Source organism: Euwallacea fornicatus, chromosome 4 (genome assembly GCF_040115645.1).
Source record: "Euwallacea fornicatus isolate EFF26 chromosome 4, ASM4011564v1, whole genome shotgun sequence".
Classification (NCBI taxonomy): domain Eukaryota; kingdom Metazoa; phylum Arthropoda; class Insecta; order Coleoptera; family Curculionidae; genus Euwallacea; species Euwallacea fornicatus.
In genome coordinates, this window is record NC_089544.1 from 1,034,946 (window position 1) to 1,047,612 (window position 12,667).

At 39.9% G+C, this 12,667-nt stretch overlaps 1 protein-coding gene across 5 annotated transcripts in view; it reads right to left on the minus strand.

The window, feature by feature from the left end:
* LOC136350824 (potassium voltage-gated channel protein Shaw-like) overlaps window positions 1–12,667 on the minus strand; it is a 61,921-nt gene that overhangs the window by 24,130 nt on the left and 25,124 nt on the right. For all 5 annotated transcript variants that reach the window (XM_066302908.1, XM_066302910.1, XM_066302907.1 and 2 more), the window contains one exon: window positions 6,345–6,583. In XM_066302908.1, coding sequence (XP_066159005.1) covers window positions 6,345–6,538 — 194 coding nt within the window. In that variant the 5' untranslated portion in view covers window positions 6,539–6,583. The remainder of the gene's footprint in view (window positions 1–6,344; window positions 6,584–12,667) is intronic.

The window sequence follows — 12,667 nt, forward strand, 5'->3', positions numbered from 1 at the left end:
ATCTCTCGGTAAAAGCAAGATCTGGCCGTTCCAAATTGTTAAATCAGAGAGAAGAGCGGTGTGAGTTAAGGACTCTTAAAGAAAATCCTAAAGTTAGTGCCCCTAAGCTGGTTGCAATGATTGAACAACAATTTCATAAAACCGTTCGTTCCGAAACTGTTCAGAATTTGTTAAAAAACGGTGGATACAGAGGGTGTGTTGCTCGAAGGGAGCTTTTTGTTTCTAAAATGAATCAGACGAAGAGATTGCTGTTTGCGAAAATTGATGTTAGTAAGCCTTTGGAGTTTAAGGATCGAGTTAACCGAACCGACGAAAGTAAATTTAACATTTGGGGTCCAGATGGAAGGCGAATTGTGTGGAGAAAACCCAATACCGAGATGAATCCAAAGCATTTAATATCCACTGTAAAGCTCGGGGGTGGACATGTATGGCGTGGGGGTCCATGTCAACAAGTGGAGTGGGAGAGTTGGAATTTATTGACTCGAAGATGGATCGTTTCGTGTTTTCGGACAGTTTAAAGAGAAAAATAAGACCTTCAGTCGAAAAGTTGAAATTAAGGGATCACTAAGTTCATCAACAAGGTAGTGATCCCAAACATACAGCAGGTATCGTTGAAGAACGGCTGCCGCATAGCACTACTAAGAAATGGCATGCCCCACCTGAATCGCCAGGCCTTAATACCATTGTGGGCATTTGTGGGAGTTGTTGCACCAAAGTGTCCGAAAACATCAAATAACTTCGAACGGTGAGCTTAAAGAGGAGTCGCAAGAAGTGTTGGGACTCGTGTAGTGGACTAAATGGCTGAGGACCGGGTTGATCAATTACTATAATTCCAATTAATGATGATCCACGTACAATTAGAACGCAATCTGGGCTCAGTATATTAGAGACGCGTGTGCTACGCCTATGAACATTACCAATTCTTTGGACGTTTGACCGTATGATCAGGTGTTGGTAGGCACTTTTCCAAATCTTTGTCTAACAAACCTTTCCGCCGCCTTTTTGTACGGGCCAGAATTTAGCCACGTCCCCGATTTCGAGGTCTTCCGCCCTTCAATAAAACCCTAATTATGTCATCAAAGTTAGTTACGCTACGAAGCTAGACCTAGCAGATGTGTCGATGATGCCCTCCTGGCTTGGTACGCCTATGTGCGTTTACCATCAACTTTAATAGTCGAGCTTCGTAAAATGCGAAACGGGAGCTTCTTTCTGGGGGCTTTCGGACTCTTGACTCGTTGCTTTGCACGAGTACTTACTCGTACGCGAATACTTCACTCACGATTCCTACACAGGTTTAATTAGTGTACCAGCTGGTTTATCATTGAAAGTTGTTATTCGTAAGGTTTTTTGTTGTTAATCTGTGCGAATTTGTTGGTGATCAATAAACCTTTGTTACAGTTAAAAAGGTTGTTGGGTTTCATTTATTTGCACGGACACGGTGTCGCTGAGACCGCGAGCTCATGGTGGTCCTTCGCAATCATTTAGTCCATTACTGCAACAAGCAAGATGAATGGTCGATCATTTCTCAGGAGGAGACTGCTAAATTAGCCCACTCAATACCAAGTAGGTTAAAGGAAGTCGTCAGATTATTGTTAATTATTAATTTCATTCAAATTGTTAATGTACGCAAACTTTTTTCCCGCTGCTAAATTCACTGTTATTTAAACGCTGTGAATAAACTTGGCACCTGTTCACTCGTTACTCAACAGCATTATAATTATTAACCCGCTCAATCGAGAGTGGTACGTGCTCGTGTTAAATTTTACTCATTGTCTCATGTTCCCATAGTCTGTGAGAGTTGAAACGATTTTATTGCTTGTGCGCAGACTCTTTGCGCCGCTGCATGCGTTACAACACGGCAATCGTGGAAAATGTTTTTTTTTCCAGAAATGAGCGATCTCATTATACTTTTAAAAGTCCTTGCCCTAGCCATGCACTGGTATAAATGGACCGATTAGAAGTTCGTAAATATTCATAAAGCCCTTCAAATAACGTCACCGACGATATTCAAAAATAGATTATAAGCTCAGGTTTGGGAATAATGTTGAAAGAGATTGCTTGTTAAAAATTTAAAAGCTATTTTGCTCACGGATTACCAGGAGCGTACACAAACGAGAAGTTTCGTTTAGCAAAACGTGAATATTCGTATGAGGGTTGAATGCATGAGAAAATAGTCGTAGACGAAGCGTGGAGGCGATTACAGAGCGGCCCGTTCGAACGAGTATTCTCGCCCCCGCCGCTAGTTTTTCATACTTGCCTTACTGTCATCTATTGTCAGGCAATGCATCGCTTTGATTTTGCAATTCAAATCTTTTTCAATGCATTGACCGTTAATTCATGGGGAGGCACACCAAAATTCTTCTGCTGATAGCCAATCTGACCGTGGGCGATTTTTTTGGAAATCAACGGATTGATCCGGGTGGTCGTGTTCCATCCCCCCTCTGTCGCCCAATCTCAAATAGGTTGAGTTTGAAGGGGAAGTGAGATTGAGTTCTTTGTCTCGTGAGGGGAAACAAGTCAAAAATGGTTCGGCTGTGATCGCGGCGTTGTAACTGTGCCATCACGTATCAGTGCGGTGGTGTGGTATTTAGTTGGATGGAGTGTGCAGCGGGAGTCTTCGGAGGGCCTTATCTTTCTTTTCGGTCTTAGAACAACCTGTTCTGTCGTTGATGTGTGTTGTTTAGTTTTTTCCTCATAATAATGTACGGTGACTCCCTAAATGTCGGGACACTTAAAATCTCTTTTTGTGTGTTACAGCAACAATAAAAATAAACTATTAGGAAACGGGACTTTGGTTTATGCTTTGTATTGGTTTTCGTTTACTAACAACGCGAAAATGTATTTAAAACTATCTAGAAATATCAACAATGGGGAAAAGAAAAACACATTTTTGGTATCGCACAAATTTTCGAGCGTTGAAGTTTCGAACACGTTAACAAACAGTAAAGAAGTGAGGAAGAAATATTAACGTTTTGTGTAACCTCCTTGAGTCTCTATAACAGCTTTTAGCTGTTATAGAGACCGTTAAGGCCGGACAGTCGTTAAGGCATGGACAACACAATTTTTTTTTTTTAAATTAAATTAAGGTTAATTTTGTGCCACTTTTCAGTTAATTTTTTTTACTCATTTTCATTCGTCATTGAATATTGTCTCACTTGCAAATTCAACTGTTGCCACACATTCTCAATCGACATCCGGAGATTGAGCTGAGGTTGTTAGGAGTTTTGGACAGTTACAGAGCGTCCATTTTTTAACACTCATCGCGTCGTTTTTGGGATCATACTTCGATAATATTTGAAACTCCCCTGAATTCCCGTATCAGTGGCAGTTTTTAACAAATTATTTCTAAATAAATCATTTTTCCATTGTTCGATCAATGAACGCTAATTCCCCAAGTCCTGTGACCGATACGATGCATCATTACTGGTCCGCCACCGTGTTTCACAGCAGGACGTAAATTGCTTGTTTTCAGTTCTTCGTTGATGCTCCGCATGATTTGTCGCCTTTCGGGCCAAAATGTGCGGAATTTTGACTCATCGGGAGAAATTACATCCTTCCAATAATTTTCCGGTTTTAAAACTATCTCCGATGGAAATTCTCCCCCAAAGTTCTTATTTTTAGTATCAATCCATGGTTTTTTCCCTGGATACCCCACCATCAAAACCATTTGCTCTTATGCATCTTCGTATAGTTTCTGGAGACACTTTTTTGCCAGTTTGATTTTCCAGCGCCACTTTCAGTTTAAGGGCACTAATTCCGGGATTTTCCTTGATAGTCTTCATGATGTATCGCTCTTTTCGAGCGTTATTCATTTCGGACGGCCAGTTTGTTTGATGGAAAGAATTCTGTCTTCAACTTTGTACCGGTGAATAATGTCTGCGACCACGCTCTTGCTCGAATAAAATTCTTCGCCAATTTTTCTCTGGGATAAGTTCTTTTCAAACTTGAAAATGACCAATTGCCGCAAACCGAAAGTGATGTTTGCCTTATTCTTAACTCTACCAACTTTGGCCCCTCAAAAATGCATACGGGTGTTAGGGGCAACTTTAATAAGTGCCCTGGAACACTGTTAAAACATTAGATCTAACACAAGACACACTCTTATGGACGAAACTACGATCCACTAAAAATGTCTGAATACTTTGGAAACCCCAAAAACGGCCTGTTTGTTAAGATTTTTCAGTTTCTCAATATTTTGATACTGAATTATAAATATATTTTTGCGTTGTTAATAAGCAAAAACTAATACGGAGCGTACGCCAAAGTGCCGTCTGATTTTGGTTATTTGTATCATTACTATGCACAAAAGAAGGTTGTATGTGTAACTGTACGAATATTTTAGGGAGACGCTGTACATAAATAATGTTAATTTAATATCGTTCTCTTTGCAACAGGAAATTTATTTATTATTCCGTCGGACAACGCTTGTATAACGAAACTACTGCCTTGAATTCGCAAGTTGTTTCCCATTTTACTGGATCTAGAACCGTCGCATCTTATTTCCCATCGCCTGTCGTTTCGAAGACCTATGGAGCGGTACCTCAACAAAAGGCAGGCAGTACCGATATCACTTCGTAGATTATTCGTTCGAATTTCAACGTGCCGCATTAAAAACCGAGATAATCGGGCTTCCTCCCGCCCTAAAGACTCGTGGGGCGTCCGTTTAATACATTTATGACTTTAATTATTATATATTTATATACATACACCTCCGGCCAAAGGACTGGATACACTTGGTTAATCACGAATGATCATTCGTCAGTTGTGTTTACCGGCTACTGAATTTGGCTGTTTATTTATTTTTTGCTGATGTTTAATGTTTAAAGTGAAAAACAGACAAAAAATCCACTCAATACTTCGTGAGTGCTGGAGTCGGAACGCCAAGGGTAAAAAAGGTCTTTCTTCGCTTATCGGAAATGGGGGATTTACCACTCGCCTGCTATTTTTATGATCCACGTTCAAATTAATTGTGGTTGTTTACACCTAAAAGAGATCTGAAAGAACATTCGAAGTTACCGCCACGTGTGCTCAAGTGCAGAACACGTCGAAGCCTTTCTGGATAATTCGTGGATAAACCCTTTCACAATCCGCCCGTTTAAGGAACTTAAAAGGGCAAAAAGGATCGAAATTAGGACTGAAAAGTAAAGCGCAATGATCACTTTACACGGCGAAGATTTTTCGAATCGTCAGATAGCAAAAAAAGTACAAGTTTCTCTCGAAGATGTACAATCAGCCATCAACCGATTCAATCATACGGGGAGTTTTTGCGATCGCCCTCGTGTACGGCCAAAAGTGACCACCCCACAAGAAGACGCTCATGTTATTGTCACCAGCAAAAGAAATAGGCGGTTAACAGCACCAGAAATCCGGGCAACTTTAAACAGTACCCGGATAAACCCCGTATCGTTAACGACAGTAAAATAGAGACTGAGACAAAGGGGATTAAAGGGGTGCATTGCTGAGAAGAAACCGTTGTTACGGTTGGCAAACAAACAAAAACGCCTTCAATGGGCCCGTGAGCATCGTAATTGGACTATTGGACAATGGAGAAATATGTTGTGGACGAACGAATCGAAATCGCAAATCTTTGGACGTTACCGGCGAGTTTTCATCACGAGAATTCCTTGGGAGAAAAGGGCTCCTCAGCGTTTGGTACCAACCGCAAAGCGTGGGGTTGGTCCCATCATGGCATGGGGACGTTTCTCTGGGCGCGGTACCAGCGATTTCGTCACAATTAATGGAATTACGAAGAAGGAGGGATGTAAGAAAATCCCCGTCAAAAATGTCATGCCGCCGGGGTGCCGACTTATTGGACGTAAGTTCGTCCTTCGGCACGATAATAGCTCCAAGCGCACTTCTCGTCTCTGTCGAACCCACTCGGAAGACGAAGAGAATGCTGGAACGGTGGAGCAGACGATTTGGCCTCCGCAGTCGCCCGAAGTCAACGAGTTTTTATGCGGAGAATAAGATTAGAAGATTCGAATTTCGGGTCCTTCATGGACGGCTCAATCGTGGCAGAAATTGGAAAGTGCGTGGACATCGATGCGGCGGGAAACTTCAAATAAACCGGTGGAAATTGTTATGAAAGCGAATGGTGGTTTTTTCGATGAAAATAAAGTTTAATGTTTTCGAGATTTTTTTTTCTCCGATTTTGGCCAAAATTATTGATCGTAATCTAACTTCTCGGCTATTTTCGTGTGGCAAGAGCGTTCAAATGGAAAACATTCGCGTAATCGCAGGGTAATCGACGGAAAAATCACGTTCTTTTAACTGCATCTAAACTTTTAGCCATTAGTACATGTATGTAACATTGTTTGCGTGCATGTCGCAATAAGAACACTTACCTATAGTAATTCAAAATCTGAGCAAAAACTCCGGGATGTCTATCGAAAAAGTATTCATTGAGCACTGGATCGTAATTGGCCAAGGCTTCGGTGAGCCTAGACAAACGGGTAGCAGGAATCTTCTTCAGAGTCGCCTTGTAGGTCTCGTAACGAATTCCTCCAACGTTCAGTATGATCCGGTTCTCACCATCCATGCCACCATTTCACAATTATAGTTCGGGTTGATCTGGAGCGAGTGCCTGGAACAAAGTAGCAATAACCGAAAATGCTTCGCAGACGAATGAAATATCGAACATCGCAGCGACGCGATCGAAGATTTACATCCAGACCTCTGGAGTTAAATGTTGGCAACCACAAGTAACTCGTTTATCATTTAGCCAGATAAATAGGCGGAAAATTTGGACACGTACGAAGAAAATGAAATTTCGCATCAAGCCAGCGTTCCTAGAAGTATTCAAAAAGGATATAAGATTATAGATCGTGCTCTATCCTTAACCGAAAATACTCTATTTCAGTACTCCCCCTAAGGAGGCTCAAACGGGCGGTGGTGTGGCATAATTGGTACCACGTGCTTTGCGAAAGGTACAAATTCGATGCCTCGAAAAGTAAGACATTAAGGGGAAGAATAATGGAAAAGTCACGAGCAGATCCGTGAAGGAAATCGGTGATTGGAAGCCAGAATGAAGAAAAATGTGCAAGACAGATATTAATAGACTGAATTCAATGAAACCATATTACAAAAATGTCTTAAAATGCTACAGCAGTTAATGGGTAAATGCCAAGAAGACACATCTTTTTACAGTTTGCTCTCAACCTAATTGACCAGCATGAGGCCGAGTGGCCCGTAGGATTATTAAAAGAAGTATATATTAACCTCGACATAAAAGTCCGACAAATTTCCCTCGAGCTTTGACTTTCAAAGCTCTTACACACTCAATATCAAATGCACTGTTATTCAGAATTCGAAAGCTTTGAGAAGAACTTCCTTGTGAGTGCGTGGACGTTGTCGTATAAATAGCGAAATACATACGTTAAGCTCGATGTTGCGAGACTTCAAAAGAAGATTAACCGAAGAAATTGCCCCATTTTTTGCTAGAGTTAAAGCTTGAGAATAAACGAGGGGCCGTGAGTTCCAGAAGGGTTGGCAAGAAGGGCATTATATTTAGTCGTAGGGCAGGATTAAAGGACGACATTTCTCGCAGCCAGATTGCGGTATACTTTCCCTAATTTTTAAATTAAAACTTAAACCGACTGTTATATGCGTTTTGAAGCTTTCGGTTCTATGGACTGGAAGTTTCGAAATTGATTGGTCGAACTGAAGCACACGATTATGCTCGCATCTACATTAAATCAGGAAATGTGCCGATGCTTAATCGAATCCAAGGACTCACGTGCTAAATTTAGTTTGAGTAAAAGCCTCCACCGATCCTCCAGACGTCTCTATTGAGTGAATCATTGAATTATGGCCTCTGGGACTCACACTGAGATTATGTGATAATATCCGCTCCACTTAACCGGAGCGAAAAGAACTCAGGTATAATCGTAATAAAAGCGTGGCAGAATCCTCGTCTCATAACTTGTATACAGATGCCTTTGAAATGTACATGTTAACTTACAACGTGTGAATAATGTTTTCTTTTAGCATGCTCAGAACGAAGCATTAATGGCGGCGTTATGGAATGAAGAGGATCGTGGCAGGTTGTAAATACTACTTCCGGCTCTTTGTGCTTTGAGCCCCGTCAGATAGTGGAAATTTGAAATAAGTTAACTAGAGTTTTACCTACGGCAGGGTGTTCAGGAATAACGCACGTATCGTCGATATACAAGAGAAAATGACCAAGTGCAGCAATAGTAGTTTTGAATTTATTAATATTTTAATAATTTGCTTATGGCTATAAAATCAATTAATGTACATCAGGTTAGATTATAATGACTTTTGTGAATAATGTACACTCTAGGGTATGTATTCGCAATTAAAAAATATTATAGATTAAACGAACGATATAGTTTAAAATTCTTAATCTTCATCACTGTATTCATCTGGACACTTGTCAATCAAGGAATTGTCTCTTGGTAAGTTTAAGTACCAACCATGGTACTCGACCGGAATTACCCTGAGTGCGACGAAGCCAAGTGGTTTTTCTTCTTAGTCGATATAGGCAATGGTTGCTCACGACGTGTCTTTAACTGGCTTTCTTTTGGAACAATGCTGGGCCTAGCCCTTGTTTTAACTTTCACATTAAACATTTTATACCCTTCGTCATGGTTGTATCGGGACATTATAAAATTTTGTCACCCTTCATCGTATCTTGATCGTTTGACTTTCCGCCATTCTGTTTTCTCTCCCCACTCATCTCGAGTTGTATTTTGTAGTATACGTGTATTGAATTCTTTCGGTCATTAAAGTCAATCAAGTCCCATACAGATAAGAGTGCTCACAGGAGAAAATGGCCAAGCGGAGTTATTTTTACACGTTTTTACAAAAAGGACTCGGTCAGTACGGAATTTGAAGTAATTTAAGCATTTTTATGGAATTTTTAAAGTCATTCATGACAAATAATGTTGAGTTTAAGGTGCGTGGACGTCACAAAACTAAAAAAATGTACAATTTCGGACTTGATCGCCTTCTTTTGTATGCCGACGATACGTTTTAGGAGGTTTCTTTCGTGAGCCAAAATACCGACAAAACGTCCTGTGGACAATGAGGAAAAGGGTTTCGGATGAGCCATACGAGTAGAGCACTAAAACGAGTTAAACAATTGATGAAAAAGCACTCAGCAGCGAAGTGAAGAGGTGGCGGTCCCGTTCTTGCGGTCCATGTGCGGCAGAGGCAATTGTAGGCGCCTTGAGTTTTTGAATCGACCAATCTCCTTAAATAAATGGAAATGAGGAGAACGACAATTCAATTTAAGCTTTATTTCCACCCATAATCAATGCGTATTTTAAACTACCAAATGAAAGAAGACTTCCTGAGATGCGATTATATACGTATAAAACGAAGTCGGTGAAATATAAAGACCATTATGTGTGTCGTAAAAATTTCCCTAACGATGTTGTAAGATCAAAAACTTTTATATTTATGAAGGGAATGATGCAACTCAAGAACGACTTAGGGCGAGAAAAGGGAAGACGACAATTTTATTTTTATTTATAGACGAATGTTTTTCCAATTATTCCTGCAACTCGATAGAAAAAAAATATATATATATATATTTTTTTTTAATGTTGACGAATTTGACAGGTCCGAGGATTTGCTCGTAAAGCAGCCGAATCGGTATTTTTTTTTTTGACAGCATTCCACGGTCTAAATGTCAAAAGTCAAGTGAAGTCGGCACCACGGACACTTCAAACGTCATAAATCAATTCGGTTGAAGCAGAGTTACAATCGGCAGCAAAGAAAGATCAAAAAGTGCCGATAGGTGACGGGGAACAGCCGAAAACACCAGATATCGCAAATTGAATGGGTGGAAACGCACACGTAGAGTCGCAGGCTCACGCGTGTACGCGAAAGGTCCGTGAGAAGAAGAGACTTTTGTTTTACGTAGAGTCGAAAGTAACTTTTCAATAGAGTGATCTCAATATCAGTAGGGGCAGGTAGGTTTAAGCAGAATTATGACTGAACAGAGACAGAGAGAGGGAGAGAGAAAGAGAGAGGAGAGCAGCGAATACAAATTATTGATCGTATCCCCTTTATTTTTTTCCTATACCTGGACACGTCTTCCTTTGAGATTTGTAAAATCACGAGACCAGCGGCGGACCATTTACCTTTCCGCTTTTTCACGATTTCACGGCGCAAAGTGAAGCATTACGCGACACTTACCTGTTTGGTGAAAAATCCTCCAGTTTTCAATAACCAGAGTACTGCTTTTCATGTAAAATCGATTAAACTGAAAGCTCGAAACGTAAGCGGGTGTAGCGACCGGTAAACCATTATTAATTTCGCGTTGAGCACAAAAAAGCTTTTTACCATTCTCGGTTGAAATTGGGAGAGATGGGAGCTCCTTTATTTATATTTTCCTTCTTAATTGACGAATAGTTGATTCGGAGCCGCGGGGCGGGCTGCCGCAGTTATTAAGGTCAAAGTACAGCAAACAAATAATAATCAAATTTCAGACAAAAATACGTTTTACTTAGGCCGATGCAGAAACTTTAAATTAAATTTTTCCCGTGTGTGGATTTTTCTGGGCTCAAGGACGATTCGTTTCCTCTTCCGTTCCTCAGAAAATCTGAATTAGACTTTATAAAGAGCTTATCTAAACTTCATTGTCCCCTTTTCAAATGATTCTGTACCTCGTATTTTCATGATTTAAAATCGTTTTGTTTAGATTCGTATTGAAATCACGTCTCTCCCAGTCGCCATGGAATATGGTTTAATGGAGCACGCTTTTGTAATAAAAGAGCTGCTCCTCAATAAACCAAGATCCTAAAGGAGATCCGAATTGAAATGTCCTTTCTCGGTTTGGTAATTGTTTGCGAAATGTCTCCGTTCGTTTCAAAAGTTCGCTCAAAACTACAGCTACGTCTGAACGTGGCGAAACCCCCAGAACGATCATTAGCGGAAGCACCGTGTTGTTTACAAGTCACTTTTAGTACACGTTTTACAGTTCAGTTAACCTTTTTTTATTTCAGTTTCCACGACCTCCATTCCAAACATCAAGAAGCATGAAAAAGTGAACAAAATAACGATAGACTGCGAGCTGAAATTCCTCGTAAAAATAAAGTTGGAAAAAAGCTCTATTCGTTTCGACTGAGCAGCTTAATGAATTGGGCAAAAATTTTCAGCTTTCGATACAATTTAGTGAAAGAGGTAAACGTGGAAATAGTCGAGATTAGTTTTTTTTTAATTTTCGGAGTCCTGCTTTTAATGCCCCACTTAGTTTGCACTAAAAGCGAGTTCGTCGGGAGAAGGGGGGAAGGTCCAAATTTAAATTAAAAGATTCGCATTTTTTCAGAATTCACATTCGAAGGGCCCTCGCATTATTGCTTGGCGCAAAGCACGAACATTACCATAATTTGTTATACTTGCGGGTTTTGCCTTATTACTAGAAACGACGGCGCCTTTCGGCTTTGCACTGCTTACATCCATTAAATTGCGATGCCGTAAAACGAGTTGTAATAGACATTTTGTGCCCTTTTAGGTCAAAATGCAGCTTTTACATTTGAGAGAAAGCTCTAAATTGGCCTGGCAACTAAAAATATAAATTTGAAAAATTTTACCCCACTTCTCGCTTGTTACGGTATAATGCAGTAACAAATTTCAATTCATGCAGTAACAAATTTCAATTAACCCAGTTATTGAGAAACGATCAAATGTTCACTAAAACGTTATTTATGTTAAATTATTATAAAATATTTGTTCGTAGAACGGACGAATATCATATGGATATTATATTATTTCCCCGTTTCAGCTCAATTTGCTTTTGTTGAAAATTGAGCCAGTTATTTTGTAGCTCCGGGGTACGGAACTTTCAATTAGCTTTTGAAACGGAGTTAGACAACTCGACCTACATAAACTAACCCAAAATTGCCATATTCGTATGGGCTATTGATCATCTTTATGTCTTCTAGATATGTGAGATAAGGTTGCCTGCTTCTATTAAAGAGTAAACGGCCATTTCAGGAACGGGCCGGTTCAATTTTGCTACCAAAACATCCACAAAAAGCTCATTAAAAATCAAATTAACAGTCCAACGCTAATTGCATGCGTGTTGGCGTTCAAGCTAGCACAACTATAAAATTTATAATCCGGTTGTTGGGGTTCTCAATCAAGAGCTGTATTGAATATTCATTGACATCCAAAAATTTTAGTGCATTCAGGACATAAATTACAAACAATATCTGCAACTTTTGTTTGTTTAACTTTGTATTTGCTATGCGAGTGCAAATAGAAATTCATATTGGAAATCCACCTGCTACATTGGAGCAGAAAGTGCGCTAAATAATACGATTTTTTACTTTTCGATTTACATTCCTGCACTTTTAAGTATTCAAACTGCAAAATCGAATTTGCCAAGCGAAATTTTTGAAGTTCTCCTTTGTAATTTTATTACTTTGCATTCGTTATGCCCACTTTAACGCAGGCGCTAAAAATGCAACCCTTAAACTACTTCTCGCAGATAATAAATCTCCAATTTAATTAAAATTATCTATCATGTCGACAAGACTAACTACGCACTTAAGGATGTGGCATGTTCCTCTACTGAGCGTCACTGCAGTAACGAACGATTGTTGTAATAATTATTAGAGAAATTTTGCTACGCTTACTTCAGCATCCAGTTAACATTAGCATTGTTACTCTGAGACTGCGCTTTGTTTTAAACCGT